The 13,410-nt window shown below is 40.2% G+C and overlaps 5 protein-coding genes across 5 annotated transcripts; 3 read left to right on the top strand and 2 right to left on the bottom strand.

The window, feature by feature from the left end:
* The first annotated feature begins 1,217 nt into the window (after positions 1-1,217).
* On the top strand, positions 1,218-1,640 carry LOC121598792 (cx9C motif-containing protein 4-like). Its single transcript, XM_041926075.1, has 2 exons — positions 1,218-1,382; positions 1,462-1,640. Exons 1-2 carry the CDS (start codon positions 1,316-1,318, stop codon positions 1,638-1,640), a joined length of 246 nt encoding a protein of 81 aa, XP_041782009.1. The 5' UTR covers positions 1,218-1,315.
* On the top strand, positions 1,603-2,239 carry LOC121598793. Its single transcript, XM_041926076.1, has 2 exons — positions 1,603-1,693; positions 1,834-2,239. Exon 2 carries the CDS (start codon positions 1,889-1,891, stop codon positions 2,084-2,086), a length of 198 nt encoding a protein of 65 aa, XP_041782010.1. The 5' UTR covers positions 1,603-1,693; positions 1,834-1,888; the 3' UTR covers positions 2,087-2,239.
* On the top strand, positions 2,206-3,599 carry LOC121598790 (GPI mannosyltransferase 1-like). The gene has a single exon (XM_041926073.1). It carries the CDS (start codon positions 2,209-2,211, stop codon positions 3,541-3,543), a length of 1,335 nt encoding a protein of 444 aa, XP_041782007.1. The 5' UTR covers positions 2,206-2,208; the 3' UTR covers positions 3,544-3,599.
* A 202-nt stretch (positions 3,600-3,801) lies between these two features.
* LOC121598791 lies at positions 3,802-4,673 on the bottom strand. Its single transcript, XM_041926074.1, has 3 exons — positions 4,311-4,673; positions 4,045-4,214; positions 3,802-3,977 (listed from the first exon to the last, which is right to left on the bottom strand). The coding sequence occupies exons 1-3, from the start codon at positions 4,626-4,628 to the stop codon at positions 3,869-3,871; spliced, it is 597 nt and encodes a 198-aa protein (XP_041782008.1). The 5' UTR covers positions 4,629-4,673; the 3' UTR covers positions 3,802-3,868.
* A 518-nt stretch (positions 4,674-5,191) lies between these two features.
* Positions 5,192-7,927, bottom strand: LOC121600185 (dnaJ homolog subfamily C member 11-like). The gene is made up of 6 exons (XM_041928580.1): positions 7,697-7,927; positions 6,894-7,575; positions 6,616-6,823; positions 6,424-6,540; positions 5,885-6,341; positions 5,192-5,806 (listed from the first exon to the last, which is right to left on the bottom strand). Exons 1-6 carry the CDS (start codon positions 7,763-7,765, stop codon positions 5,657-5,659), a joined length of 1,683 nt encoding a protein of 560 aa, XP_041784514.1. The 5' UTR covers positions 7,766-7,927; the 3' UTR covers positions 5,192-5,656.
* Between the last annotated feature and the right edge of the window lie 5,483 nt (positions 7,928-13,410).

Genomic DNA, 13,410 nt, shown 5'->3' with positions numbered 1-13,410 from the left:
GTGTCCAAAATGCGTTAGACATTTTTACTAGTGAGGCATTTTCCAGATCATCTTCCTATGGAGGCAAGGTCAGGAGGATACGATAACTGGAACATGTAAAACAGCCAGAATGGAGAATGATTTGAATCCTGACCGTGCCAGCACGACAAACTCAGCCGGGAGCAGTCCACATAAAAAAGAAGATCAAGCAAACATGTAATCAAACGAATGCACACTTATATATTAGTGATGGGCGTTTCGGAGGGTACCAACGGCTTCGGAGCTGGCTCCGCTCCAACGGCTCCGGAGCCGGCTCCGCTCCGACGGCTCCGGAGCCGACTCCACACCAACTAACGGCTCTGCACTCACGGCTCCGTTCCAACGGCTGCGGACCCGGCTTCGGGCCCACCGTTCCGGAGCCGGCGACCAATCAACGGCTCCAGACCAACGGCTCCGAACTAACGGTTCAATAGAGACATCATTGTATGATAGCGTAATAAAAAAAACGAATATATCTTCTCGCACGTGTGGAAACCAATACACGATGTGATTGCAGTATTGACATGCATGACGTTGTGTAGCATTCGTTGGTCTCGCCTTTCTTAACAATATTCAAAAGTCATCGATGTTTTTTTTTTTTTTTTTGATAAATTCTTTTAAACATGACCACCTCCGCTATTTTCGGATTTCCTCGATTGAAACTTCATTGAAAAAGTTATTTTGGTCCTTTGTGTTAAAACCGTTGTGAGCCGTTTTGCCCATCACTATTATATATAACTTTACATCTCGCCCCACACATAACAATACTTACGGAATATATTGGGCATGGTTCTTCCCCGATCGGTTGCTTAGCTGCATTTCATTGATCTGCATATACGTGCATGAGGGCGTGGGATGGGAGATCATTGAAGATCTGAAAAAAATGGTTTTATTAATTAATTTTAATGTTAAAAACTGAACACACTTGTGCACAAAACCACCAAGTTTGTTTACATTTTCCATACGTCCACAAGCACGAAAGAGATGGCATAACACAACGAGCGAGAACATACACACATCGGTATATGATGTGCGTAAATTGTCACCAACACAACGAAAAGCATATGGACAAAGGTGGACGAAGTATATGAAGTGAAGTGGGAGAGGGCTCACTTCGAAACGAGCACTGTAGTCAAGTAAAAAAACGGGTTGAGAAAATGAGCGAGATGGAGCGATTCTTCAACGTCAATAACTATCGCCATGTTGTACGGGAAAATGCCGACTGTGTTTCATTTGACATATGTCTTTGAGTTCAGCAAACAGGAACTTTTCTAGGGTGGAAAATTAATACTTTTTCATGTCCAAAAGTAAACCCAAAGATCCGTGCAAACCGGCTGCCTGCAAAATTCAAACCTGTCTGAGAGGTAAGTCGTCGTAGCATTAATTTCGCGATATTATGAGAAGTAATGCTTACGTAACATGAATTTTCTCCCGGGTCCCTAGAACACAACTACGACGAGGTAAAGTGCTACGATGTCATCGATGATATGCGGCAATGCTGCCTAAAGTGGCACAAGGTATCACTTTGCTGTTCCGGGATTCAACTAGATCGTGATTACAAAGCCGAAAAGGAAAGCATTCTACAGGAGCGAGAAGCAACCAGCAAGGGAAATGCACCCTGACCCGAGACGACCGCTTCGAGTCCCAAAACGAAACTGGTTCCAAAGAAATCCCCGTACGTTCAGTTCCCTCCTAACCGGCACCGCCCTACTGATATTCTTTTCCAAACCTCTATACGACGCGTTTATTGCCGATCCCGTACCGGGTGCATTGCCGCCACGCGAAATTCGTTCGATACGCATTGGACCGAAGTAGGCAGTGTAGGAGAATCGCAGTGTTGTTAGTTCCTTTTGCCGTACGGTGCTTCGCAATGGAATCAGTGAAACGGGCCAACCAGCGGCTTCGCAGTTATCCGCTGTTAATGGCCAAGTGCTCAGTTGCCGCTGCCGCGTACGCTACATGCGTGACAACCGATCTTAATGTAGCGCATCGTTCATGCGATAAAGAATTTAACAACTTCAAAGAGTGCATGAGGAAAGCCGCTATCGAAATGAAAACAAAGCTGTAGAAAGTTGACTTGTGTGAACGAAGCTAACAAACGTAGAAATTAGTTTAGATAACGAATGCCGCAAACACTAACCTAGGGGATAGTTTCATAAACACACCACCAACTGTGAAGTGCGCATAAAAATGTCATTCAAAAAGCATCTCATTATCAGTACGCTGATACGTGTTTTCCTCATATACTACGGCGAGGTGCAGGACAGTTTATCCGACGTGCAATATACAGATGTGGACTACCGCGTGGTCACTGACGGTGCCAACCATGTGCTGGCTCTGGGATCTCCGTTCAAAAGACACACCTATCGGTATACGCCGCTGCTAGCCTACCTGGTGTTGCCAAACTTGCTGGTGCACCCGAGCTTTGGAAAGTTCATTTTTTCCCTCTTTGACATCCTAATTGGCGTGCTGATCAAGTGGATCCTGCTGAATTGCTACCGCAGCAACAAAATATCGATCGAAACGAAGCTGCTCAAGCTGGAAACCCTGAACAATCGGAACAAGTATTTGATTAAGCGAAAAAATGAAATTCTAAACAGCAACAACGAAGCGCTGCCTCCTAAGTACATCCGGATGGCCGAAATCAGTGCCTACTGCTGGCTGTACAACCCGCTCACCATGATCATTGCAACACGCGGTAATGGCGATTGCGTATCATGCTCGCTAGTTCTTCTGTCGATCTACTTTCTGCTTAAGAATGAACAAACCATTGTGCAATACTTTGTCGCCGGGTTGTTTCTCGGCCTATCAATTCATTTCCGACTCTATCCCATCGGGTTCTGCTTAGCCTTCTATCTTGCCACACAGAACCGAACGCTGGAAAAATGGAACGAGATCGTCCGCAGCATTCTAAAACCAAATGCAAAACAAATTGCACTCGTATTGGGAACAGTTGTTGCCTTGGGTTCTACAACCGCCTTATTCTATTGGCTGTACGGATATCAATTCATTTACGAATCAATGCTCTACCATCTGGTGCGGAAGGACACGAGACACAACTTTTCACTCTACTTCTATCTGCAATATCTTAGTTCCACGTTCGACGTCACTGTGCTCGAGAAGGTTCTCACCTTTCTACCACAGCTTATACTTATCCTGATGCTAACCGTGCGATACGGGCAACATCGACAGACGCTGGCATTCGGACTGTTTGCCATCGCCTTTGTAATGGTCACGTACAATCCGGTCGTTACATCGCAGTACTTCGTCTGGTTTCTGTCCCTGCTGCCTCTGTGTGTGAAAAACTTCCGTAACATCGGCATCCGCAAAGCAGTTTTCATTCCAGTGATGTGGTTTATTTCGCAGGGTGGATGGCTTTTACCCGCCTATCTACTGGAGTTCAAAGGCTGGAACACGTTCGAATTCATTTGGATACAGAGCATCGTTTTCTTCTTCTCTAACGTACTGATTCTGCAGATGCTTATTAGTAACTATGATATTGCGTACAATTACAAAATAGATTAAACCGCCTACCGCTTGATCAGTCAGTGTAAATAAAATTTTGTATTTCTACGTACTAATTTGCATTTTGTTAGTTTAAAATTAGTTACATTTAGTGTTTGATGACTCGTGGGCATGGCGCATGTTCAATGAGTGCAAATGATGCATCTGCTTCGATATGGTGATGTGATTGTTTACCGTTTCCCTAATGGCCCATGTAACATAAAATCTTGCTCGTTCTTAAATTTTACTTTATCGGATGGACACACAATGTATAATTATGTAATGTAAAATTCTAAAAATTGACTAGCATACGACATGTTTCCACAAAGCATCTATGTCGATAATTTTAGCGATACAAACTAAGCTGCTCTTTCAAATCGTCCTCGTTGATATTGGAACTATCGGCTTGCTTTTTCAAAAGCTCAAATATAGCAGCCAGCTGCGCTCGTTCAATTCTGAAACAATTGATACGATTGATAAATAATTAATCTGCACGGAGACTACTGGCTGCAATCTATTTACTCTTTTTCCGCTTGCCGTTGTTCTTCAGTTAGAGACTTTTCAATCGATTTAAGTTTAGCAGACTTCAGTTGTCCCAAGGATTCGATGTGCAGTCTTCGGGTTCTTTCATTTTCCTCCTCCAGTTCGCTGTCGGGTTCGTCCGCTGCATCATCGGTCTGCTTGTTGGCTTTCTGTGAAAGTTGCAACAAATTTACAACCAATTATTCGCCTTGTTATTTCCACGGCACGAAAGAACCTTAAATATATTTGGATTTTTTATCGCTTACCGATTTTGAAGAATGGTTGTTTTCGTTTTTCTCCGGCTGCTCGTCGCGGTCAAGTGTGGCCGAACATCCCGTAAAACCAAAATAGGCAGTCAACAGTACAACACAAATAGAAATCACCATGCTAAAGATGTAGAAAGGTGAAAGATTTCTTGCGTAAATTAGTAAGTTTTCAACGTAATTCATGTTTTCCCGATCACTTTCGATTGCAAGAGCAACAAAACAATAAACAAAGATTTCTGGACAGTCGTTTGACAAGTCGAAGCACAGTGAGATTTCGTTCAATGTTTCCGTGCAAACGGACATAAATTGGAAATTCATGTCGGAAATCAAATCTGCTGGCCGTACACGGAATAAGGGCGGTGGCAACGCTAATCGGATGCGATTTTGTCGGACGAGATTTATATGGGATTTGACAGATAACGTCGGACGACGAAATCGCACGTCCGACGTTATCTGTCAAATCCCATATAAATTACGTCCGATAAAATCGCATCCGATGAGCGTTGCCACCGCCCTAAGCCCTACTTTATATTTGTACTAAAAATTGTTATACAGGCGTCCCCCGAGTTACGACGATTCGCAGATACGACGATTTTGATTTTGACAGTAAAAGTTGTCATCGAGAAGAATTTGATGTATATTTTTGAATTTCTGAGCTGATAACCGTTACACACAAATTTCCAAAGATTCCACAACTACCCCATATTGAATATCTATATCGTGTACACGACTTTTTGTGTAAAATTAATACATTATCGAACATTGTTTCAAATAAAAAACACGATATCATAGATTTCGACTCTTCAACTTCGGTTATTTACTTTACATTGAGAGATATTCGACTTACGCCTTACGTTGAGACTTTTTTCCGGTCCCAAATACAGTCGTATCTCGGGGGACACCTGTACATGTGCCAGAACAATATCAAAAACGACCGTTTCACACATTTGTATTATTGAGCAGGAGTTCATTTATCCAGCAAACATAGACCATTTATGTCTTTCTTGGACACCATTTCACTTTTGTTACTCTCTATCTTTACAAAAACTGATACCATATTCTAGTAGAAACTGATAAGTAGATTTGAATATCACACATTTGTCGAAAAAAAAACTAGAAACATTTTTCGGATTTTATAAACTGCTCAAGACCCATTTTGGTTAACACTCTTGTAAGCTTTAGCCGCTCGTTTGCTATTCTCTGTTTGATTAAACAACAAATTTGTATCTATGACGCACTAAAAATCGCAATTCATATCTCTACCGTGGCGACTAAATAATCGTAAACAAAGCTGTTCGTGTTGCCATTATTGCTTACTTCATTCGATGCCTTTAAAAATTGTTGGCTTATTGTTCTGCCTCGTTTGTTACTATCGGAAGACGAACGGGGTCCGTGTCGGAAAACACTGAGCTGTAGGAGTTATTTCTAAACTCGTAATCAATTTTAAGCTGCTTTTCTTCGCCGAAGCATGGATCATAGAATCCGGGCAATTCGCTCTGCAATAGTAAACAAAAATAATTACACAACATTGAACAGTATATTTTTTGCTTTTGTTTGCTTTGAGTCGACCTTACCTTGCTAGATGAATACAAAGTCAATTGCGAATCTTTCACCAAACACTGCAAAGGAATTCGAACATCAATCACTAGCGGATTCTGGTGCACAAATCCCATATCGTCTGCCTCTTCTAATGACACGTTTTCAGCGTCCGAAAATTTGCCATACAATGCAGACACGATAATCAAACCTTGCCGTTTTAGTTCGTCTTTGCGAATGCGCTCAAACAATGCACCCATCAGGGAAATGGCCGATTCTGCCTCCCTTCGCTTTTCCGCCATCCGAGCACTGTTCGTCTCTTTCACCCTTTCAATGTTTTTCTGCTTCGTTGCCTCATTCATTGGATCGAAGAGCATCTTTTTCAGAACAAAATACGTTACCAGCGGTGTTACAGTAGCGTAAAACACGGCAGCGGGAATAATTTCTTCGCAAAGGTGGATGGGAAAAAGATACGTTTGCGTAGAACGAACGACCCTAGAGTGGAAATGAAAAAAACGCACCCACAGTTTTTTAGTGTTCAGTAGAATAGTGCCGAATATTAATAAAAGGGACGTACTTAATTTTAAGCGTCACACCGGATGGAACACCAACGCATACGGTCGCCGATACCGAACTGTACTTGGATACTTTCTTTTCTGCGCCGCATTCAGATAAGAAGCCAAATGTTCCGCCTCTGAAATTATAAAAAAAACATCATTGTTAGAATGTTGCAATACCACACCATACATCATCACACAGTAAAACGCACTTTAGTGCCACTCTCAGCTTTAGTCCTTGTTCTAAAAGTTTTCTCGTGTAAGCGGCAGCTATGTAGCAGTGAGGAATACCCAGCGTAATTGTTACATTGCAATGATACTTTTCCGTGTTCCTTTCCACGACGGTTGACATAGAGCTTTGCAGGCCAGCATTATACGTTAGATACCCCAAGGTGTTCTTATCGAGCTGAATAGCCATAGCTACAACGAAAGTAAGCATTCTTAGCGGGCTCAAATCAACTCATATTCAACGAGACACAAATATACTTACTCCCGCTCAATCCTGGTATGATAGCGTTCGGTCGAAAATGGAACGTTGTTCCACCGGTAAGGAATATTCTATTGGTTAGGTTTCGTGAGCCCTTCGCACCCAACACTGGCCCATTGCCTGCGCCACAATCAACTTCGAACCATCCCTTGTTGATCAATCTTTTCCCAGACAGCAGGAAATTCCCACTACCCACGCCATTCTGCAGGTGGAGACTTCCGGATAACGTTGCAATCTCTGTTCGCGATAATGGAGCCTCGATCGATTGGGACATACTCATGCCGGATACCTCGATCGACGGTAGCAATCCTGTATCGTAGTATTCATCATCGTAGCGACTAAAAAAGTCGGTCGCATTGATATGCACCGAAATGTTTCCCCTCGGGTTCGTTTTCTGCTGCAGCCGGCGTTCCTCACGTTCTTGAGCTAGCCGTTCGTATTCTTCACGAATTTCATTCGGCGTTTTCGTTCGATGCACAATTTCCCATCCCTCGGTTTCGAGACCTTTAACGCCGAGCGAGTCATAGATGGCACGTTGGTGTGGGTCGGACAATACTTCATATGCCTTTTTGGTCCGATTGAACATGAGTTCGGCTTTCTGCTTGTTTTCGCCATTACCGTGTTTGTCGGGATGGAAAATTTTGCTCAAATTACGATACGCTTTACTTATTTCCTCTTGCGTAGCCTGCAATCAAAGCAAAAGGAACATGCCGGGTAGGTTAGTTTGTTGATGTAATCGGATGCCCGGATGACGATACACCGCACGTTGATGCAAAGAAACGCTTGAATAATAGAAACAAACTTACACTCCGAGGTAAATTTAGGGTGGCATAGTAATCTTCCTCCACATAATCCAAATCTTCATTATCATCCATTGTAAATAGGTAGAATTACGAGCAATTGGAAAAATACTTGTAAACAATGTGACGGGGGTAAGTTTCGAAGGAAAACAGCTGCTGACGAAGTTTCACGAAAGCACCACCAGTGTGGCCAGATTATTTTGGCGGTTTTCGGAAGGCGCATCAAAATTTTATCGGTAGGGTAACTGTACCAGTTTTCGGCAGTGTACCTATTTTCGGCAGGGTAGCTTAACCTTTAACCTTTAAGTTGGCAACCGGATACCCGGGTATTTTTTTCAACTTCGAACTGCAATAACTTTTGATTCATTGCTTTTATTGACCTGAAATTTTTCGTAGCCTCCCAACTTTTAAGTTATGATTTTTTGGTGCAAAAGTTGTAATTTTAAACAGCCTGTAAGTATTTTATTTTTATTTTTTTTTAACTTTACCACGTAAGTTGGCAACCAGCATACCCGGGTATTCCATACATTTTGTATGGAGAATGACGTTTCTCTTCTTCCTCTTTTCGTATTGTGCTTATTTTTAATCAAATTCAGGCGATTCCAAATTTCAATTTGACCGTTATTTTTATAATAAAATTCAAAAAATTAATGAATAAATAAAGTAGAAGAGAATATATGGTCGGCATTACTTGCTTACAGCATTAAAATATAGAAAGCATTGTTTACCTATGAAAATCGTTAATTTTTTGCATAAAAACGTGTGGAATACCCGGGTATGCCGGTTGCCAACTTACGTGTGTAAATCTGGTTGCCAACTCTACGGTTAAGTTGGCAACCGGATACCCGGGTATTTTTTTCAACTTCGAACTGCAATAACTTTTGATTCATTGCTTTTATTGACCTGAAATTTTTCGTAGCCTCCCAACTTTTAAGTTATGATTTTTTGGTGCAAAAGTTGTAATTTTAAACAGCCTGTAAGTATTTTATTTTTATTTTTTTTTAACTTTACCACGTAAGTTGGCAACCAGCATACCCGGGTATTCCATACATTTTGTATGGAGAATGACGTTTCTCTTCTTCCTCTTTTCGTATTGTGCTTATTTTTTAATCAAATTCAGGCGATTCCAAATTTCAATTTGACCGTTATTTTTATAATAAAATTCAAAAAATTAATGAATAAATAAAGTAGAAGAGAATATATGGTCGGCATTACTTGCTTACAGCATTAAAATATAGAAAGCATTGTTTACCTATGAAAATCGTTAATTTTTTGCATAAAAACGTGTGGAATACCCGGGTATGCCGGTTGCCAACTTACGTGTGTAAATCTGGTTGCCAACTCTACGGCTAAAACGTGAAATTCTGCACAAATGCGATAAAATTTTTCACAACACAACACAATTTTGTAGTGAAAGTGTACTTATTTGTTATTCACATACAGAGTTTCATACCATTTCATTACGTATTTTTTCAAAATATCAAATAAATTGAAACTGGTACAGTTATCCTAGGTTAAAACTCGAAACTTAAGTGAGTTAAAAGAAGTAAAAGCGAAAGAAGTGTTAAGCGGCGGGGGGGCTGCTAATGCGCAAAATGAAAGTTCTATCTCACGAGAACATGCATCCTTTATCTAGGATAAGGATTAGATTTGGTTCAGCGATTACACAAATGAAGGTTTTTCTGAAGTTTCGATCTGAAAATTGTACTAGGAATTCCAAGTCAAAGAAGGACTAAGATGCTATTTTTTTCTCAGTGGTGGCAACCTAAGTAGCCTTAAGAAACTTTATTATTTACAGTGTTTTAAAGCCTTTAATATTCAAATAGAGTTTCTTAAGAGAATGTGATATTTTTCAGCGTTACAGCCCAAGCGCCACAGATTAAGCTTAAACGACTGGAAAATAGAATATCCATAGAAAAAAAATGAAAGCTCCACAGCTTCATTGGTTTGATCAATAGATGGCGTATTACAACTCATCATTATATTGCTATCCTTTTCTTGCAATGTGTTTCGACAAGTTGCATTTTATTATGACCTATATAGCCTTCTAACTTTCTGAGCAAAAATCTATATATATGGTCGTGTGGTTAGATACGTGGGTATCAATACCAATGACCGTTGCTCAAATCTCACTTGCTTCAGTGCTGGTGGTTTTCGTTGGAGTTTAGTATTTAAACAATCGTATCGCCGTTCTAGTTCTAGCGATGCATAACTTCAATGCGAAACCATACAACAGTACAGAGGAAATGAGAAAGCTCTCCTCCAAGCGATGAAGCTCAACTGGTTGGGGTATCCCACCAACAGATAGCGCCACCAGCTTTTTTTGCTATTTTTAGAATGCATGAGTCGTTTGGCGTCTGCTATATTCTATATTCCGTTTAGGTAGAGAACTTGAGTCGTTTAGAAGCCGTTTAGTGGTCGTTTAGTGGATTTGTGGCACTTGGGAGCATAACGACGTATTCCGTTACGCTGTTTTTTTCGAGTCGGGCCAATGTAACACACAGTGTTTTTCAAATTTTATCTACATCAGTTTCATTGTTTCAATATTCAGTTTGATTGTTTCAATATTCAGTTTCATTGTTTCAATAATAATATATTATTTTGTTTTTATTCTTAGTTGTGTAAGAATGCGTGAAAATAAATTCCCAACAAAATATGTGTATGTATAACAGTACGTAAAATATGTTTTTCTTTTTTTCCTTCACTTGAATCTACGGTGAAAATAAAAAAATGAAAATATTTTTTTAAAAATATTATATGCAATGAGTTTGATGGAGGATATGCTAATGAGATAAATATGCATACAAATATTTATGTGCAAAATAATATGCTCTTGATGACGATATTTTTTGAGACATACTGTACATGGTCACGTATATGGCGCGTCCATTTCTTATGTCAAAAAGTTCGTCAAGCTTCGTGTGTATTGTGTGGAGATAATAACAAAACCAAGCGTCTGCGACAATTCCTATCAGCCATTGTTAAATTTGTGTATCATCATGCTTTTACAACAGGTCAGTGTATCGATATTATCAATCTTTTCACATGAGGTACATAAGTTTTATATTTCAGCAGCATTTTCGATTCGAATAGCGTTTGGACATCATGTTTTCCGTCCACGGCTGCAGCTAACATCCATGCTAAATTAATGGAAAAAACCCATGGAATGAAAGAAACTTATGTGATACAGTGACAATATGCACTGACAAAACTTTTATGAAATGTTGAATCAAAGTATTTGTTGTGAATTTATGCATTTATTCAATAAAATAATAACACCTATTGTTGTAACTTAACGAAGATATAGAAAATGCATATAGAAAGAGAAAGAGCAATACAACCATCCCTGTCGATATTTTCGTTAAATTTGATCTTTTTCGTTGAAAATACCGGCTAAATTTTAAATTTTAACGAAACATTGACGAAGCCAGGAAAGCGTTATGCAGTGTTTTAAGCCCTGGAATTACTGCTGTATGGAAAGCTAAAAGTAATACTTTTAGGCATACTTTTAAAGGTTTCTTAACAGGATTGTGCTACTTGGGAAGTTCTTTTTCTCGGGGTTCCACGCGACCGCTTAGGGCCGCAGCAGTGCTCCATTCGATACGATTTTATCGTACGTGCTGTCATTTGATTTTCGCTGGATTATTTAAATTGATTTGATTGTTTGGCTGAGTTTTATAGTTCAATCAAGGACCGTAAAGATATCAGGTCAAGTTATAAGCCCGTTTTGACAGCTAGGTGGAAAAAGAATCGACGAAGAAAACTGACAGTTAGTTTTCCGCGTTTGGGGAACGCAAGATCTATTAAGGAGAACAGGTCGATGCAAAGCCCGTTGCTAGGTTGCCATTTTCAGGTCGCTTTTGACAGTTTCATGAAAAAGTGTTTACAAACAAACGGCTAATAGTTAACGCGGAAAAGTGGACGATTTTACTATTAGGAAGATTATATTGGTTAAATTTCTTGCGGTCAATCACTTCTGGAGAATAAAGGAGAAGTAATTGCAGTCTACTCTGTGTTCAGAAACGTTGATAACCTTTTTCATTGTTTGCCATTCCGTGACCACACACCACTACCGTTTGCAACGGTCCTGCTGGAAAAACGAAATGTTTAACATGTTCAACTGGGTTAAAGAAGTCCTTTTTACTTTCAATTGAACACTGAGAGTAAAATGAAACATCCAATCGACACACATTGGTACAATATGCATACCGTCATTTACTTATAACCCGGCTACGAATGATAAATGACCCAAGTGCCACAAATCCACTAAACGACCACTAAACGGCTTCTAAACGCCTCAAATTCTCTACCTAAACGGAATATAGAAAGACTTCGTTTAGCAGACGGCAAACGACTCATGCATTCTAAAAATAGCAAAAAAGCTGGTGGCGCCATCTGTTTGTGGGATACCCAACCTGTGGAGCTTCCTCGCTTGGAGGAGAGCTTTCTCATTTCCTCTGTACTGTTGTATGGTTTCGCATTGAAGTTATGCATCGCTAGAACTAGAACGGCGATACGATTGTTTAAATACTAAACTCCAACGGAAACTACCAGTACTGAAGCAAGTGAGATTTGAGTAATGGTCGTTGGTGTTGATACCCACGTATCTGACCACACGACCATTCATATAGATTTTTGCTCAGAAAGTTAGAAGGCTTTATAGGTCATTATAAGATGAAACTTGTCGAAACACATTGCAAGAAAAGGATAGCAATATAATGATGAGTATTACAATACGCCATCTATTGATCAAACCAATGAAGCTGTGAAGCTTTCATTTTTTTCCTATGGATATTTAATTTTCCAGTCGTTTAAGCTTAATCTGTGGCGCTTGGGGAGATCCTTGGATTGTATCAGTCATGTAATATTCTAATTGGATTCTAATTCTTCAAATATTCTAACAAGAATTGAATGTAAAATGCTGAACAAAACTCTCATTCACTTCATACCAACGTCCATCGCTAAACATAAACAATGTTCACTTTAACTGTCAAAATTTTTCCATGGCTTTCTGTCAATTTACTCTAAGCGCTTCGACCTGTTCTCTTTCAAGGACCTTGGGCGAACGCTTCAAGTTCTCCAAGTAAAATTTCCATTTTAAATCACGGGCTGTGTTCTAATAAACTAAAATATTCACCCAAATTGATCTCCACCAAATATTGACCATGCAAAACGTAAACAATCCATCAATACATATACAAGCGGAAAACCATCTGTCAAAATCAGAGCACAGGGGGGGGGATCGCCAAAAGCGCTATAACTACACCTCATTATACATTCCACCTTGAGTTCAATGATTAAAAAAATTGAGATTTTTTCCTTCAAACCCTAGATACATCGGTATTTCTGGTCACTTTGCCCACAGGTCAAGGCGAGCTTTTTGACGGCCACTGTCGCAAAACCGTCGCAAAACGTCAAAACCGACGTCACAAGTACTTAAAACCGACGTCGCCAGCGAGGGAAACTGGAAACGATTTGGAGGCGCTGGTCAAGGTGTGTTTATTTAGAAGGTGAATTATTAGCGCATTTGCCGGGCGCCATCGTTGAGTATTGTTATGTCGAATCGCATACAATTTTCTATACCCCCCTCCAACCCTTCACGATTTTAATACCGGAGCACGCAGTATTGTTGTGTCAAGTCGTGAAATGTCAATTTGCTCTGAAGCACTTCACCTCCTAATATCCATACACCTTGGGCGCTGGTGACGGTCGGTTTTGAC

This window comes from Anopheles merus, chromosome 3L (assembly GCF_017562075.2).
Source record: "Anopheles merus strain MAF chromosome 3L, AmerM5.1, whole genome shotgun sequence".
Taxonomy (NCBI): Eukaryota; Metazoa; Arthropoda; class Insecta; order Diptera; family Culicidae; genus Anopheles; species Anopheles merus.
This window is presented reverse-complemented; position numbering and strand designations above follow the sequence as displayed.

Excerpts from the sequence above, each read along its gene's own strand:
- LOC121598792 (XM_041926075.1), top strand. The coding sequence starts at position 1,316 with ATGTCCAAAAGTAAACCCAAAGATCCGTGCAAACCGGCTGCCTGCAAA. Across the intron at positions 1,383-1,461 it reads AATTCAAACCTGTCTGAGAG|AACACAACTACGACGAGGTA; the intron begins GTAAGTCGTCGT and ends CCGGGTCCCTAG.
- LOC121598793 (XM_041926076.1), top strand. The coding sequence starts at position 1,889 with ATGGAATCAGTGAAACGGGCCAACCAGCGGCTTCGCAGTTATCCGCTG.
- LOC121598790 (XM_041926073.1), top strand. The coding sequence starts at position 2,209 with ATGTCATTCAAAAAGCATCTCATTATCAGTACGCTGATACGTGTTTTC.
- LOC121598791 (XM_041926074.1), bottom strand. The coding sequence starts at position 4,628 with ATGAATTTCCAATTTATGTCCGTTTGCACGGAAACATTGAACGAAATC. Across the intron at positions 4,215-4,310 it reads ACAACCATTCTTCAAAATCG|AAAGCCAACAAGCAGACCGA; the intron begins GTAAGCGATAAA and ends CAACTTTCACAG. Across the intron at positions 3,978-4,044 it reads CAACGGCAAGCGGAAAAAGA|AATTGAACGAGCGCAGCTGG; the intron begins GTAAATAGATTG and ends CAATTGTTTCAG.
- LOC121600185 (XM_041928580.1), bottom strand. The coding sequence starts at position 7,765 with ATGGATGATAATGAAGATTTGGATTATGTGGAGGAAGATTACTATGCC. Across the intron at positions 6,824-6,893 it reads CATACCAGGATTGAGCGGGA|CTATGGCTATTCAGCTCGAT; the intron begins GTAAGTATATTT and ends CTTTCGTTGTAG. Across the intron at positions 5,807-5,884 it reads CTTTGTATTCATCTAGCAAG|AGCGAATTGCCCGGATTCTA; the intron begins GTAAGGTCGACT and ends TTACTATTGCAG.